Source organism: Sus scrofa, chromosome 12 (genome assembly GCF_054392235.1).
Source record: "Sus scrofa isolate SSC_HxYL_T2T_F1_AM1 chromosome 12, Sscrofa_HxYL_maternal_Yorkshire_Landrace_v2.0, whole genome shotgun sequence".
NCBI lineage: Eukaryota > Metazoa > Chordata > Mammalia > Artiodactyla > Suidae > Sus > Sus scrofa.
The window spans coordinates 52,843,384-52,861,524 of NC_139394.1; the positions used below are offsets into that span (position 1 = coordinate 52,843,384).

The 18,141-nt window shown below is 40.3% G+C and overlaps 1 protein-coding gene across 13 annotated transcripts in view; it reads right to left on the minus strand.

The window, feature by feature from the left end:
* METTL16 (methyltransferase 16, RNA N6-adenosine) overlaps window positions 1-18,141 on the minus strand; it is a 72,945-nt gene that overhangs the window by 36,867 nt on the left and 17,937 nt on the right. For all 13 annotated transcript variants that reach the window (XR_014821579.1, XR_014821578.1, XR_014821576.1 and 10 more), the window contains 4 exons: window positions 12,273-12,472; window positions 8,406-8,546; window positions 5,815-5,930; window positions 1,269-1,411 (listed from right to left, as the gene is read on the minus strand). Coding sequence is in view for 5 of the 13 variants with exons in the window: in XM_084985538.1 (XP_084841664.1) it covers window positions 1,269-1,411; window positions 5,815-5,930; window positions 8,406-8,546; window positions 12,273-12,472 (600 nt within the window). In the remaining 8 variants the exon portion in view is untranslated. The remainder of the gene's footprint in view (window positions 1-1,268; window positions 1,412-5,814; window positions 5,931-8,405; window positions 8,547-12,272; window positions 12,473-18,141) is intronic.

Consider the following 18,141-nt stretch of genomic DNA (forward strand, 5'->3'; position numbering starts at 1 on the left):
TCATTGTTTGGGAGACTGACTCCAAGAACATAAATTGCTTCAAGGACTAGGCAGCAAATTTATTCTGGTTCATGGGACAGATCTGAACCCATCTGTTTCCTAATCAAAAGCCATATTTGAATAGTTTTGTTCCATCATATTACCACACAAATGGGAGCAATACAATCATATGGTATTTTCCTCCTTTCTATCCATGTAGCACAGATGATTACAGGAAACACAAATCAATTAAAGGGATGAGACCTGAATAGACATGTTTCCAAGGAAGATATACAGATGGCCAACAAGCAGATGAAAAAATGCTCAACACCACTGATTATTAGAGAAATGCAAATCAAAACTACCACAAGATACCACATCACACCAGGCAGAATGGCCATCATTAAGAAGTCCACAAATAACAAATGCTGGAGGGGGTGTGGAGAAAAGGGAACCCTCCTGCACTGTTGGTGGGAATGTAAGCTGCCACAGCCACTATGGAGAACAGTATGGAGGTACCTTAGAAGTCTATACATAGAACTGCCATATGACCCAGCAATCCCACTCTTGGGCAGATATCCGGACAAAACTCTACTTAAAAGAGACACGTGCACCCGCATGTTCATTGCAGCTCTATTCACAATAGCCAAGACATGGAAACAACCCAAATGTCCATCGACAGATGATTGGAAGATGTGATATATATACACAATGGAATACCACTCAGCCATAAAAAAGAACAAAATAATGCCATTTGCAGCAACATGGATGGAATTAGAGACTCATACTAAATGAAGTAAGTCAGAAAGAGAAAGACAAATTCCATATGATACCACTTATATCTGGAATCTAATATACAGCACAAAGGACCCTTTCCACAGAAAAGAAAATCATGGACTTGGAGAATAGATTTGCGGTTGCCAAGGGGGAGGGAGAGGGTGTGGGGTGGATTGGGAGCTTGGGGTTAATGGATGCAAACTACTGCCTTTGGAATGGACTGGCAATGAGATCCTGCTGTGTAGCACTGGGAACTATGTCTAGTCACTTATGATGGAGCATGATAAATGTATTGGGGAAATAACAATTAAAAAATAATAATAAATGAATAAAAAATTAAAGGCATGAGAGCATCCTCATAAACAGGGTCTTTGCAGACTGTAGGATCTACGACATTTTTGGTTTTTATCTCTTTATTCTTCAGACCACTGTGATTTCATTTTCTGTAAGTGACATGCTTTCTTTCTGAATTACAGGGGGAAAATACTCTCATGTTGTAATAACCAACTTACCTTAATCTTTTTTTAAGTTGTAAACTGTCGTGGATGATCCTTTTAACAAACTCCAATTCACCTCCTTCTGCCATGATCTCGGTGATACCTCCTGTATTTACAGAACTAGGTGGGGGTCGTCGCGGATTTCGAGAGTTTACTCCCTGAACAACAACAACAAAAAACCCTGGTGAAAAATCTTTACACCTTATGACCAGGTTTTTCACTGTAATCTAGCTCTAAGTAAAAACGCTTAGACCTAATTTCAGTTCCCAAGTATTAGGCTAGGTTTAGGATTTAAAAATCATAGAACCACTGCATTTGAAACAATTTTATTCATGCAAATATTCCTTCCCTGAGTCTTTACCTTCCATCATTGTGATTAAACATTAATATTTTACTTTTTTATGTAGCTAATTCTGTCGCTTCTTGTTTTTCAAAATGGCTGTACTTATGGCATATGGAAGTTCTTGGGCCCGGGACTGAATCTGAGCCACAGCTGTGACCTACACCACAGCTGCGACAGTATGAGATCCTTTAACTCACTACACCAGGCTGGGCTCAAACCTTCACCTCTGCAGCAATCCAAGCCGCTATAGCCAGATTTTTAACCCAATACGCCACGACAGGAACTCCTGTCACTTCTTTATGTTTTGTCTTGATAGCACACACAGTAAATATTCCACAGAAAGATTAGATAAATATTTACTATCTTTTCTTCTAGTACTTCATGGTTTCACTTTTATTTATTTATTTTTGGGCCACACTTGCAGCATGCAGAAGTTCTTAGGCAAGGGACTGAACCATGCCACAGCAGTGACCCAAGCTGCTGCAGTGACGGACGGCGTAGCTGGATCCTTAACCTGCTGATCCACAAGAGAACTCCTATGGTTTCACTTTTAAAATTTAAGTATTTAATCCACTCTTATCTCACACTATAGTTTAAAAAAAAAGAAAAACTTAAATAGATCAAATATTTAAATACAAAAAGTTGAGAGTTCCTGTTGTGGCTCAGTGGTTAACGAACCCAACTAATATCCATGAGGATGTGGGTTTGATCCCTGGCATCACTCAGTGGGTTAAGGATCTGGCATTGCCGTGAGCTGTGATGCTGGTCACAGATGAGGCTCAGATCCTGCGTTGCTGTGGCTGTGGTGTAGGCTGGCAGCTGCAGCTCTGATTCAAGCCCTAGCCTGGGAACCTCCATATGCCATGGGTGCGGCCCTAAAAAAAGACAAAAGACAAAATAAATAAATAAATAAATAAAACAAGCTAGGGAGTTGGTGATGTGGCTCAATGGGTTAAGGACCCAACACTGTCTCTGTGAGGATGCAGGTTCGATCCCTGGCCTTGCTCAGCGGGTTAAGGATCCCACTTGCATTGCTGAAACTGTGGCATAGGTCAAAAATGTGGCTCGGATTCAGTGTTGCCATGGCTGTGGCTTAGGACTCACCTGTGGCTCTGATTCGAACCCTAGCCTGGGAACTTCCGTATGCTGCAGGTATAGTCATAAAAGAAAAAAAACTATGTATGTGTGTGTGGGTGTATGTATATATATGAAGCTGAAACTAAAACTCTTAGAAGAAAACATAGGAATAAGTCTTCATTACCTTGCATTAGGCAATGGCTTCTTAGATATGACACCAAAAGTATAAGCAACAAAATAAAAAACATTCTGGCAGTTCCTTAACAATTAAACAGAGAGTTACCATATGACCCAGTAATTCCACTCCTAGGTATATACCTAAGAGAAATGAAAACACTTCCACACAAACATAATGCTCACAGCAGCATTGTTCATAATAACCAAAGAGTGAATAAAACCCAAATGTCCATCAACTAATGAAGGGATCAGTAAAATGTGGTATTTCCATAGAATGGAATATTATTTGTCAATGAAATGAAATGAAGTACTGGGAGTTCCTGATGTGGCTCAGTTGGTAACAAACCTGGTATACATGAGGATGTGGGTTCAATCCCTGCCCTCACTCAGTGGGTTAAGGATCAGGCATCCGTGAGCTACCGCATAGGTCACAGACGCGGCTTGGATCTGGCGTTGCCGTGGCTGTGGTGTAGGCTGGCAGCTATAGCTCCGATTAGATCCCTAGCCCAGGAACTTCCATTATGCTGCAGGTGCAGCCCTAAAAACCAAAAAACAAATAAGCAAACAAACAAAAAACAAAAAAAGCACTGTACATGCTACAATATGGATGAAGCATGAAAACATATCATGCTCAGTGAAAGAAGTCAGCTGCAAAAGACCAGATACTATATGACTCCATTTTCATGAAATGTCCAAAACAGGCAAATCCACAGAAACAGAAAGTAGACTCACTGTTGCCTAACACTTAGGGGGCTGTAGGGAAACCAAGAGTAACTGCTAAGCCATGTGGGGTTTTTTTTGGGGGGGGGAGTGGGTGATGAATATGCTCTAAAATTGATTGTGGTGATGGCTGCACAACTCTGTGACCATACTAAAACTGATTAGATTCTACCCATTAGGTGGGTGAATTAATATGTAAATTGTATCTCAATAAAGCTTCTATAAAAAGATAGTTAGGGGCGGGATAAATTAGGAGGTTGGAATTAACATATATGACACTACTACATATAAAATAGATAAGTAACAAGGACCTACTGTATAGCACAGGGAAATACACTCAACATTCTGTAATAACCTTTATGGGAAAAGAATCTGAAAAAGAATGGGTATATGTATAACTGATTCACTTTACTGTACACCTGAGACTAACACATTTTAAGTCAACTATCCTCCAATAAAGTTTTTTAAAAAAGATATTTAGTTCTGGGGTTAGCTATAGTCTTATTTCTTCATCTGGATGCTGGTTCTATGGGAACATTCACTTTGGAAAATCCAGTTTACATTCATGGCATATGTACTTCTAATGTATCTTTCTCTCTCTCAACATATACATATATATGTTGTATCTCAATATTGTTTTAAAAAATATACTATAGGAAGTGGCTATTCTAGTTCTTATACTTTATCTGCATCAGAGACTAAAATTTAGATTTCTTAAATCCTGCTTCACTTCATATTCCAATCTAGAAAGGTTTAGTATTGCTAACAAATTTCCGTCCACTTTCCACCTACCAAAAATTTAATCTACCTGGAAATTTTTTTTTGAGTGGGTACACCCTCGGCACATGGAAGTTACTGGGTCAGGGAATGGAACCCGTGCCACAGGTTGCAACCTGTGCCACAGCTATGACAAAGCCAGCTCCTTGACCTGCTGCACTACATGGGAACTTTTTGTAATATATTTTGTTTTTAAGTATGTAAATAAATAGTACTTTAGGGTGTCTGAGTGATACTAAAAACACCTTAATCTCTCAAAGTTTAAAATATACACAATTCATTTCCTTCTGATTAATATTACTCACTTTCTATTAATTTTTCTCTGGATAAAGAAAAACTTAGGTTTAAATCAATAATTTTGTTTTGTCTTTTAGGGCCGCACCCGTGGCATATGGAGGTTGCAGGCTAGGCGTCCTATTGGAGCTGTGGCCGCTGGCCTACACCCGAGGCACAGCAATGTGGAATCTCAGCCGTGTCTGCGTCCTACACCACAGCTCACGGCAACGCCAGATCCTTAACCCACTGAGAGAGGCCAGGGAATGAACCTGCATCCTCATGGATGCTAGTTGGGTTCGTTAACCACTAAGCCTCGACAGGAACCCCTTTTAAAAAAATTATTATTGTTATTTTGATTTTTAATAGCTTAGTTGTTTTTAGCCAATATATCTTTTTCCATGAGTAAATATATTTTTCATTTTAAGTTAGAAAGACAAAACCAGACATCTTTTTCCTATCAAATGATAGGTGGCAATAAAAGCAGTGACCTCCTCCTTAAGCCCAGAAGCCCAATGCAACTGTAACCTAAGTTGGTAGACTCAGAAGAAATTCAAATGTTCAATGGTTTGGGGAACTCTCTCCTTACCCTGCCCCTCTGCCACAAGTAAACCAGCCTGAGAACAAAAACAACCCAGGACCAAATCAGAGCCAAAGGGAACCTGAAAAACAGAGCCTCGGCCTTAATGTTATGATGAACTCCTTGGTCAAACTGTTCCTGAAGTCCATGCTATTGCTAGATTCCTCAGATACATAAACCAATAAAATTTCTTTGTTGTTACGTCAATCTGAATTGGGTTTTCAGGTGTTTGATACCAGAAGCATCCTAACTGATTGAGCTTCCAAAATAAAAGTTGTTCTTGGGAGTTCCCGTAGTGGCGCAGAGGAAACAAATCTGACTAGGAATCATGAGGTTGCGGGTTCAATCCCTGGCCTCGATCAGTGGGTTGAGGATCCGGCCTTGCCATGAGCTGTGGTGTAGGTCGCAGATGCGGCTCAGATCTGGCATTGCTGTGGCTGTGGTGTAGGCCAGCAGCTGTAGCTCCGGTTCGACCCCTAGCCTGGGAACTTCCATATGCCGTGGGTGCGGCCCTAAAAAGACAAAAGACAAAAAAAAAAAAAGTTGTTCTTATCCTTGCAAACAAAGGAAACTTAGATAAACATTCAACTACTTTAAAGCAGAAGATACTTTACCTTGGCTTCCAACTGATTGGCAAAAAAGGGAGGGTTGCACATGCAGAAGTCATAGATTATCTCAGATTCTTCTTTAAGTGCATCCATCAGGAGTGTCTTCTGTGGTACCTTTACCACTAGGAGAAAAGAAGTAGAGACTGTTAACTACTGTTAATACTGAAGTAGTTTTCAAATGTGTTCACAAATTCTTTGACACTAGTCCCTTTAAGAGGTGAAGTTTGGGAGTTCCCTATGGCTCAGTGGTTAACAAACCCTACTAGTATCCATGAGGACTCGGGTTTGATCCCTGGCCTCGATCCGTGGGTTAAGGATGTGGCTTTGCCATGAGGTAGTGTAGATCACAGACATGGCTTGGATCCCGAGTTGCTATGGCTGTGGCATAGGCCGATGGCTGCAGCTCCAACTCAACACCTAGCCTAGGAAACTCCATGTGCTGTGGGTGTCGCCCTAAAGAGCCACAAAAAAAGAGGTGAAGTTTGATTTTCCTATCCTTGAATAAGGCTTCACTCAGTGACTCGCTTTTATTAAAGAGAATATGATGGAAGTGACATAATATCACTCCTGAGGTGAGGTCATAAAAAAGCAACATGGCATTCTCCTTGCCCCGTCTCTTGAATTATGTGTTCTGGGAGAAGCCAGGTGATATGCTCTAAGAACGCCCAAGAAGCCCTGAGGAGAGGTCCACAGGGGAATGAACTAAAGCTTCCTGCCAGTAGCCATGGTAAGTGAGCCATCTTGGAAGCAAATCTCTATCCCCAATCTTTCAGACTGCAACCTCATGAAAGACTCTGGACCAAAACCACCCAGCTAGGCCATGGCATATTTTAACCCACAGGAACTACGAGATAATAAATGTTTATTGTTTAAAGCTCAGAGTTCCCGTTGTGGCTCAGTGGTTAACGAATCTGACTAGGAACATGACGTCACACGTTCGATCCCTGGCCTCGCTCAGTGGGTTAAGGATCCGGTGTTGCCGTGAGCTGTGGTGTAGGTAGCAGACGTGGCTCAGATCAAGCATTGCTGTGGTTCTGGTGTAGGCTGGCGGCTACAGCTCTGATTAGACCCCTAGCCTGGGAACCTTCGTATGCCAAGGGTGCAGCCCTAGAAAAGACAAAAAGACCAAACAAAACAAAACAAAACAAAACAAAACAAAAAAAACACCTGCCCGATTTTGGAGTAATTTGTAATACGGGAATGGATAACTAAAAAACCCTTTAATAATGAATTAGTACCTCCCCTTACAATGATATGTTTAACTTAGTAAGAAAAGGCTAAGGTCTCTTTAACGTCAAAAAAGCCCTTTATATATACAATAAGCACAAAAATAAAAAGTAACTAAGCACTAAGGAGATTTGACTATTTGTAGCACAGTTCCATATAGCACTGAAATAAAAGATAATATACTTTAGTCAGTAGCAGGATTTCCTTCTTTTTAAAATCTTGGTGACTAGGTTACTTTACGTCCAGTTGGTTCTCATTATTAGTGGTAGTTGTGTTCTATAAAGTCACCACCACAATGAATTAGTGACTACTGAACCACTGGCTAACAGAAATACAGGGTTAGGTTAACTTTGAGCCTCTGGTCACATTTTCAGCAACTGAGCAATATATATCCTTATGTTACATATTTCTTTTTAAAGAACCTTATCTAATATACATCACTGATGCATCAACATTGAACTCATGGCCAAAAGTATTACAATGTGTCTGAATGGAACTTACCTGACACATTATTTTCTCTGTAAGGCACATTACAGCCTTCCAGTACTTAGGAACACTCAAAAGCACTCAAGCACTATGGTTAGGGCCATTGTAAACAGCAAAATTACCAAGAAAAAGTAAGAAACTTTAAAGAAAAAAAAAAGTGGTACTAAATAGACTAGGAAAAGGACACATGTTTACAGCATGAGAGCTGAAACAAGAGAGCAGGACATTGCTTGTTCACTTTCAGCCAGAAACACGCATGCTGGGTGACTCAAATTTTTTGCCACTTTGTACATGTCTGTGAATGACAACGAAAGTACCACCAGTATAGATTTGGGGGCTAAAAATAGCCCCAAGTAGGCAAACTTTATCAAGTAGGTAAATCCATAAACACAGAATCCACAAATTATAAGGAGTGACTGTGTCTACTGCTGTTTTTTTTTTTTTTTTTTTTTTTTTTTAGTTAATTCTGATAACAAAGCCGCAACCCAATTACAATGTACCAGATTTTTAAAAATTATCAAAGTGTGTATGTTAAAGCAAAAGATAATGAGATGTGTTAAAATAGAAACACGGTGAGTTCTTGTGTGGTGCAGCAGAAACGAATCTGACTAGGAACCATGGGGTTTCGGGTTTGATCCCTGGCCTTGCTCAGTGGGTTAAGGATCTGGCATTGCTATGAGCTGTGGTGTAGGTCGCAGATGCGGTTCGGATCACGCGTTGCTGTGGCTCTGGGATAGGCCAGCAGCTGTAGCTCTGATTAGACCCCTAGCCTGGGAATCCCCATATGTCGCATGTACGGCCCTAAAAAGCAAACAAACAAATAAGAAAAGATACACAGGTTAATAAACAAAGCTTGAAAGAGATATTTATTCTGCAGAGCTAACCTTTTATAAGATCAGATAAGTTATTCTGTTCCACATTCTTCTTTGCATAGTTGAAGCACATGTCATCTACTTCTGTTGCAAGGAAATACCAGCCGTTTAAGGTTGTTCCGAGTAAAGGATAGATGCAGGATGCCCCAGTACCTAGTAAAATAAGAATTCAAAACATACTGCACACACTTGAGGGTGAGGTGAGAACAATAAGCAAAACCACCATTCCTCTCTTCTTAGAATTCTTACGGCCTTAACAGCTTAAATTGTAAGCTGGTACTGATCATACACAGAATGTGGCTACCAGCTTCCATAGTCATTTCATGCATCTTAGTCTTACTTCATAATTAGATTCGAATTTCCTAGAATAGAAACTTTGCTGTCCTCTTTGTATGCTGTATGTAAAAGTATGCATAACTGGCTAGCGATTAAGGAATACGTGACTAACTGAAAATTATCAAAGCAATTTAATTTACTTTACAAAAAGTCTTCATTTTATATCTCACAAAATTTGATTTTCTTGAAAGATATCAGTGTCATCTGTTAAAACAGCACAGTAATATCTTAAAATAGATCAATGTATAGATCTCATCCTACAAAGGCAGAAAAAAATACATACAGTATAAAATTGTTATGCTTTTAAGCCACTCAATTCCCCACATATTTATCTGCTGTTACTTGAAGGAAACAAGAAGTAAAAACAAAAAAACAAAACAAGACAAAAAAACAAAAAATAAAACCTCCTAAAAAACTAAAGAAAGAGTTTATTTTTTAGATGTGGATACATCTGATCCAGATTCAAAACATCAATTACTGGCTTGCCCTACCAGTTTCAAGGCAGATATTCAGAGGCAGATCCTCCAGGCAAAAATCTACGGCAATTAGGGTTTGGTCCTAAACTTCCATAGAGAAGCTCTAACCACAGACTGGACTATATGCTACCCACAGACAGAACTGCATTTACAACCACTGGCTGATCTTCACCAGCATGATCCTAAAGAGCATATGTGAAGAACAGCCAGTGTTTTTCTCCGAGGCCCCAAAGGAGTCAGCCCATTCCAGCCATTCCAGGCCTGCTTTCCACTGACCACATTTTGCTGCCAGTCTAGCCCGCTAAGGATTTGGCAGGAAGAGCTAGAGGCCAGTGACACTCCCAACCCAGAAGAAAGCCAGGCTCATCTCCCTGTTTCCTCATTAAGCATTCTGAACAGGCAAGTAAAAGACATGACAACAACTGACGGCCAGAACATTTAAGCTCTTTGACAGTCACAGTGATTGTGACACTTCCTATCATGTTTACCTAATAGCATCCTGGCCCTGACAGTCCTGGGCATCATCGCCTTGGGGATGTGGGAGGTGGAGAGGGAATTATTTAGGCCCTGCTGGCCATTCTGGCAAGCCAGTCATTCAGAATAAACAAATTAAGGACATTTAAGCAGCACCTTCAGTTCTGTAGGGGAAAAAAATATATACCAGATCCCAGGCCCTCGATTCTCACACAACTGTCTCTCTCTTCTTCATACCTCAATTTCATTTAAAAAAGAAAAAAAAAAAAAAAAAAAGAATACTTTCCTTCAGCTGTCTGAAGATCAGGTGCCACCAGGGTAACACACACAGGTAAAAGACTTGTCCTCCACCAAAAATCAAGTTTCTCAATTCTTAAGATCAAAAGACCTGCATTCTAACATTCGAATCCCCTCAGAAAGCTGAGTGACATTTTTAAGTGGGTAATAATCCTTATAATGATAAATAAAAATGGAAAGTGTATAATCATAGAATTAGAGCAAACTGATGGTGTCTGGGGGAAGAATTTATATAAAACCCTAATTAGAGTGAATTGTGATTTTAGCAACATTGCCCCTTGTGAAGAGCTAAAATCCATTAACCTCCTATATCCCCAAGCGCTATTTTAGAAGGTTTGGGGCATAATTAAAATAAATTAGTACCAAATAGGTTCTTTTATTTTTTTTGGTCTTTTTGCCATTTTCTTGGGCAGATCCCAAGACATATGGAGGTTCCCAGGCTAGGGGTCGAATCAGAGCTGTAGCCATCAGCCTACACCAGAGCCACAGCAATGCAGGATCCAAGTCACGTCTGCAACCTACACCACAGCTCATGGCAACGCTGGATCCTTAACCCACTGAGCAAGGCCAGGGATCGAACCCAAAACCTCCTGGTTCCTACTCGGATTTGTTAACCAATGAGCCATGACGGGAACTACCCAAATAGGTTCTTAAGCTTTTTTATAACCCATCGGCCAATCTGCTATCAACATAAAAGAAGAGAAACTTGTATTAAACTCCATCATTACATAGTGCTTAGTTCACACAGGGTGCCAGAATTTTGAATGTTGAAAGACTGATGATTCCATCCATCAACAAGAATGACGATTCTTCCATCAACCTTCAACAAATTGGAGTTCTTGCTGTGGTGCAGCAGAAATGAATCCAACTAGTAACCATGAGGTTGCAGGTTCGATCCCTGGCCTTGCTGTGAGCTGTGGTGTAGCGTCTGCGGCTCAGATCTCGAGTTGCTGTGGCTGTGGTGTAGGCCGGCAGCTGTAGCTCCAATTAGACCCCCAGCCTGGAAACCTCCATATGCCATGGGTGCGGCCCTAAAAAGCAAAAAATATAAAAATAAATAAATAAAAAGGTTAAAGACTGAGCTTTAGGGATTCTTAATATTTAATGGCCAGATGCAGGAAAGTAAGCCTCAAAAGGAGAGAAGAATCACTAGAAACGAAAAAAGAAAAGCAGAAGAGTTTGGTGTCAGGGAAGCCAATGGAGGAGAGTGCATAAAGGAGAAAGGAGAGGTCAGTAGAGGCTGCTGAGGTCAGGTAGGATGAGGATTGAAAATGCAAAATGTCAAAGTTGAACATCTACTACTTAGAAACTGGGCTTCTTATTAACTATGCTATATTTAGAAATAGAGTCCATAGAGTTGTTAATTCAATTCTTCATTCTTTCTATAAAGGACTAAAATTAAAATATTTTAAACCCTATCAAATGAAAACACTGGCTATAAAAAAACATACAATGTGTTTACAATTGCAAAACATTCGCTGGTGTCATTTGCTTCTATTTATCTACCTCTCTCCCAAATGAACCAAACTGGACAGTTTTCTCCACCGTAAAAGTTTACACTGAAGACATCTTTAACTTGGAGTTCCCGTCGTGGCTCAGTGGTTAGCGAATCCGACTAGGAACCATGAGGTTGCAGGTTCGACCCCTGGCCTCGCTCAGTGGGTTAAGGATCTGGCGTTGCTGTGCGCCGTGGTGTAGGTCGCAGACGTGACTCGGATCTGGTGTTGCTGCGGCTCTGGCATAGGACGGTAGCCACAGATCCAATTGGACCTCTAGCCTGGGAACCTCCATATGCCTCGGGTACGGCTCTAGAAAAGACAAAATAAGACGTCTTTAACTCGAGGCCTTTTTTCTTTCCTTTAATTTTGCATTAAATACTCTCTATGAATAATCGTCTAAGAGATTCCTAAAAATACTCAGGCCCACATGATCTTTTATTAAATGGCCATCACCACAAAATCTCAATAAGGAGACTACTATACTAACATTAAATAATTCAGAGCAAAAATAATGCCCAAGAGACACATACGTCAACATGGTAATCTGGAAAGCTAAGAAAAGAAGAGCCTCACTTTCCTTCTGGACTTTTTTCCCCCCTTGCCCCCTATTTGGTGCTGATGATCCCTTCTCAAGAGAAACGGATAACAGAAAAAGCCCAGGTATACCAAATGACAATAATATCTGTAGCCAGCTTCGTTCGTAAAACAAATACCCAGAAGTTTTCAAAGACTATGCAAAGACCTTGCAAAATTTATGAAACTTATGTTTAGCCAAAAAAGAACTTAAAACCACATACCTATGTCAATTCCTCTTCGGAGAGTACTTTTGTCAGAGTCGTGATGACCAATCAGATCTTCTACCCAATGAATATAGTTGAGTCTCAAGGGAACTGTGGGAATTAGTCTCTCCAATGGAATATCAATGGAAAGTCCAAAATCTTCCCTTAGGAGAGTACAAGTCAGAGCTCTGACTGCTTCAGGGTCTTTAAAATTCAGACTGAGAAGTGGAGAAAAAGAGGTAAAACTGATTAGTAAGAACAGCTATGCTGTACAAGTTCTATAGCAGCCATGTAGCACCAAAATCCATCTGAATTTCCTAGGAGAGCACATATAAACAGTTATGTAGAGCATTCAGCACTGTGGCACATACACACGGTTTTAACAGTCACAGTGTATCACAGGCAGTAAAAATTTCCAACCTAAAATATTACATTTTCATACATGGAGCACAGAGGACAAAAGAGCTCCATTCCAATTCCTGCCTCATTGTCTCCTTAGTCAGGTGATTTTAGACAAGTTATTTAGCCTCTATGACAGACACTGTTTCCTCAGCTGTAAAATGGGGCTAATAATACCTATGTATAAAGCTGCTGTGACATAAAGTGTGAAAAGTGATAGCATAATTCCTACTACATATTAACTTGTACAACTGCTGGTTATTTTTACTGTTATCAATTAACATGATTTGACGGCAGCACTCTTTGAAAATCATACTTAGAGTGAAAAGAAAGCAGTTATAAATGTTTAATAATGAAAACAGGGTAAGAGGCTTAAATGTAACAAATATCAGATATGAAATTGTAAATGTGACTATTTTTAGCAGGTTTCCGAAGTAATAATTTATATACTATAAATTCACCTCTAAGTACATGATCCAGTGGTTTTTGGTATATTCACAGAGTTGTGCAATCACCACTATAATCTGATTGCAGAATACTTCCATTACCCCAAAAGAGAAGCCCCATGTCCATCTGTAAGACATTCCTCATTCCCACCCTCAGCTCTAGGCAACCACCGATGTATTTCTGTCTCTACAGATTTGCCTTTTATGAACATTTCATACATATGAATCATATTATATGTGGTCTTTGTGTCTGCATTCTTTTTTTTTTTTTTTTTGTCTTTTTAGGGCCGCACGTGCCACATATGGAGGTTCCCAGGCTAGGGGTCAAATAGGAACTATAGCCAGCAGCCACAGCCACAACCTACACCATCACTCACAGCAATGCTGGATCCTTTAACCCACTGAGGAAGGCCAGGGATTGAACCCACATCCTCATGGATACTAGCTGGGTTCATTACTGCTGAGCCACAATGGGAACTCCTGTGTCTGGATTCTTTCACTTAGCACAATGTTTGTGAGGTCCATCCCTGGTATAACACGCATCAGTACTTCACGCTTTTTTATGGCCAAATTATACACCACTGTAATGATAGCCACACTGTGGTTTATTTACTGCATGAATAACCACATTTGTGGTTTGTTTACCCCTTTACCACTTGATGGACATTTGGACTGTTTCTACTTTTGTCTACTGTGAACAATTCCGCTATAAATATTCACATACCAGTCTTCACATGCAATGTGTTTTCATTTCTCTTGAGTAAATAATGTAGGAATGTATGAAATATTTATGTTTAACTTTTAAGGAACTTGTGTCAATATAACTATTTTGATGTTAAAATGCTGCTAAACTGAATATCTTAAAAAGAAAATTAACAGACCTTATATTTTATAAATGGGGCAACAACAAGGGAGAGCAAAATGCCAACCACATGAGACTAAACTACAAAAGGTAAGAAGAGCTTGAAACTGTCTGCTCAGAATTCTGCCCTAAAGTTATCTGTTGAGAGCTGACTCTCCTAAAGCAACTTCTGATCTGACCTATCTTCCTCTCTGTTCCCTTCTTGGTCAACAAATGACCAATCATTTTGAAAAATTCAATGCCCAGATGCCCCAGTACCAAGATGGAAGAGCATGCTATTCGTTTCATTACCAAGGAAACTTCAGGGAGGTACCATGGACCTAAGCTCGTCCATTACCCGTAGCAAAAATGTTCTAGTACGGGAGTTCAGACCTGGACTATCTAATCTTGGCTCTGCAAGCAACTAGCCATGGACTTACAAGTCACTTTCTTTTTATTTTTTCATTTACTTTTGGGAGGTAAAGGGGAAAAAGATAGCTTTACTGCTTTGCCAGGCAAAGAGGACCACAGCAGGCTAATGCCTTAAAGACTGTCCCCCCAAAGTCACGTTAATTCTTAGGTCTCAGTTTCTTCATCTGTAAAATCAAGGGATTAGATACAATAATTTAAGGGTCCTTCCAGGTCAACTTTCACAGCTCTAAGAATACTAAGAACTGGTAAAATGGCAGACACTTAACTATTGGTAGAGCAAATAACAGAGACACGGGGAGTTCCCGTCATGGCACAGCAGAAACGAATCTGACTAGGAACCATGAGGTTGCGGGTTTGATCCCTGGCCTGACTCAGTGGGTTAGTGATCCCGCATTGCAGTGAGCTGTGGTATAGGTCAAAGAAGTGGCTTGGATCTAGCGTTGCTGTGGCTGTGGCGTAGGCTGGCGGCTCCAGCTCCAATTAGACCCATAGCCTGGGAACCTCCATATGTTGCGGGTGTGGCCCTAAAAAGCAAAAAAAAAAAAAAACAAAAACAAAAAACAACAACTAGAGACATGGAACAATCCATGGAAACAGTTAATGAAGGCAGAAAGAATAACCAGGAGTTCCCGTCGTGGCGCAGTGGTTAACGAATCCGACTAGGAACCATGAGGTTGCGGGTTCGGTCCCTGTCCTTGCTCAGTGGGTTAACGATCTGGCGTTGCCGTGAGCTGTGGTGTAGGTTGCAGACGTGGCTCGGATCCCGCGTTGCTGTGGCTCTGGTGTAGGCCAGCGACTACAGCTCCGATTCAACCCCTAGCCTGGGAACCTCCATATGCCGCGGGAGCGGCCCAAGAAATAACAACAACAACAACAAAAAAGACAAAAAAAAAAAAAAAAAAAAAAAAAAGAAAGAATAACCAAATAGTAAACATTTTCATTATCTTCCAGTCTGATCCCATAACAAATTCTTATTCTTCTGCTACCTGATATCGACCATACTTATATAAATTTTGAACACTATAAAATATTGAACACATATTAAGGAATACATAATTGATGGTTGTTAGATGATATGACCCACTTAAAAAAAAACTGCTTAGAAAATACAACATTAATAGTAAAAAAAATTGTGAAAAGAGTGATGATGGGTGGGATTAGATTTCAGGAATATAGATTTGGTTTTTGTCCATTCAAAAATTGCACTCTATACTTGAATACAACTTTTTCTCGGGACTTCTGAGAATGCCTCCAGGCACTAATTTATAGGGAAAAAAATGGAAGAGATTAAGAATGAAACTTTGATATAATCTACAGCAAACAGGACATCTATAGTGGAATCTCAAAAGATACAATAAAAGCCTGGAAGCAATGACTCCACTGTAATGAGCATACTCAGATCTTGGTTTCCAAATGCCACTCTTCACCAAAAAGGAATTGGAGTTTCTTGGATATATGACTGTTCCAGGTCTAGAGTAGGAAAAGTACAAGATGAGCCTGGAACTTTCTGTTGTGTCAGAAAATATAACAACCTCCAAGAAATGTAAGAAAAAGTCAAAAGGATACTGACCACCTTGAACAGGCTTCCACTGGCCAAATCTGGGACAATCTGAATGAAAAATGCTAGCAAAGGATCACAGTCTAAGGAATAAAAGATGACATGAGTCTATACTTACATAAATGGATAAATAAATGAGATGGAAAGAACAGCTCTTACAGAACAACAATTAACAAATGCAGAAGTGGAGTTCCTGTTGCGGCTCAGTGGTTAACAAACCAGGTAATATCCATGAGGATGCAGATTTGATCCCTGGCCTTGCTCAGTGGGTTAAGGATCTGATGTTGCTGTGAGCTGTGGTTTAGTTCAAAGAATTGGCTCAGATCCCAAGTTGCTGTGGTTCTGGCGTAGGCCAGCAGCTACAGCTCAGACTGGACCCCTAGCCTAGGAACCTCCATATGCCACGGGTTCAGACCTAGAAAAGGCAAAAAGACAAAAAAAAAAAAAATGTGGCTAGAATCCTTGGCCTTGCTCAGTAGGTTAAGGACCTGCCATTGCACCGAGCTGTGGTGTAGGCTGCAGATGTGGCTCGGATCTGGCATTGCTGAGGCTGTGGCACAGGCTGGTGGCTGAGGCTCTGATTTGACCCCTAGACTGGGAACTTCCATATGCTGTGAGTGCAGTCCTAAAAAGAAAAATAAATAAATAAAGAGTGAAGTTTACAGTATGTGAACTGTATCTCAATAAACAAATAAAATGAAAATGAATAAGATGTTAAAAAAAGATGAAACATTTTTGTTCCTGAATAAAAGAACCAAAGGAGTAGAACAGAGAAATATTTAAAGACAAGATTCAAGATAATTTTCCAAAATCAAAAGACTCACTGTGTCCCTAGAAAAGCCAATATAGAATTAGCGATACCAATACATAGCCTAGAAAAGTTATTAGACTTCAAAGATTAAAAGAAAAAAATCCAGAGTTCCCATCGTGGCGCAGTGGTTTACGAATCTGACTAGAAACCATGAGGTTGCAGGTTCGATCCCTGCCCTTGCTCAGTGGGTTAAGGATCTGGCGTTGCTGTGAGCTGTGGTGTAGGTGGCAGACGCGGCTTGGATCCTGCATTGCTGTGGCTCTAGGACAGGCTGGCAGCTACAGCTCCGATTCGACCCCTAGCCTGGAAACCTCCATATGCCGCAGAAGCAGCCCAAAGAAATGGCAAAAAGACAAAAAAAAAAAAAGAAAGAAAGAAAAAAATCCTTTAGACAGCTAGGTAAAAAAATTAAATCACGTGTTGGGGGGAGGTAAGGCAGCAGACTTCCACACGGCACTATTTAATAGCAGAAGATAAAAGAACACTCACTATAAGGCCCTTAGGGGAAAAAAGTGTTACTTAACCATTTTACACTGAGCCAAATTATACTTCCAGTATAATGACAATAGTTTTGTTTTGTTTTGTTTTGGCCGCACTTGCAGCATGTAGAAGTTCTGGGGCCAGGGACCAAACCCACGCTACAGCAGCTACTTGAGCTACAGCAGTGACAACGCCAGGGACCAAACCCACACTACAGCAGCTACTTGAGCTACAGCAGTGACAACGCTAGAGCCTTAACACACTGAGCCACCAGGAAACTCCTAGGTAACCATTTTGAGCATACAAGAATTCAAGGAACACAACTCCTATGATTCCTTATGAAAAAATTCCTGAGAAAAAATTCAACCAATCAACAGATAAATGAAGAAACTGGCAAAAGGACTAGCATGAGCACTGAAGCTATTTTTAACCAGAGAACAAAATTAAAACACCTGTGTATTGTGGCTATATAATACAACGTAAGTTTGTAAACCATGACAATGTAGACATAACTAAAATTAAGGAGGGAAAACAGGAAAGGAAGAGGTACTTAAGTATATAATTTCCACAGCTTTTATACATGGAATCAAAAGATTTCATCTAAAGCTGACACAAATATACATTTAGGAAGGTATACACTAGAAAAAGTAAGAGAAATAATCAAATAAAAATCAAGTGGTAAAGGAAAGGGAAGTGAAAACCAGATCGCACAGTGTAAAGAAAAAAAAGAATCAAAACAAAGTACAACGTAAAGTTTCTGTTGTGGTGCAGTGGAAATGAATCTGACTAGTATCCATGAGGATGCAGGTTCGATCCGTGGCCTCGATCAGCGGGTTAAGGGATCCAGTGTGGCTATGGCACAGGCCAGCAGCTGGAGCTCCAATTTGACTCCTAGCCTGGGAACCTCCATATGCCATGGT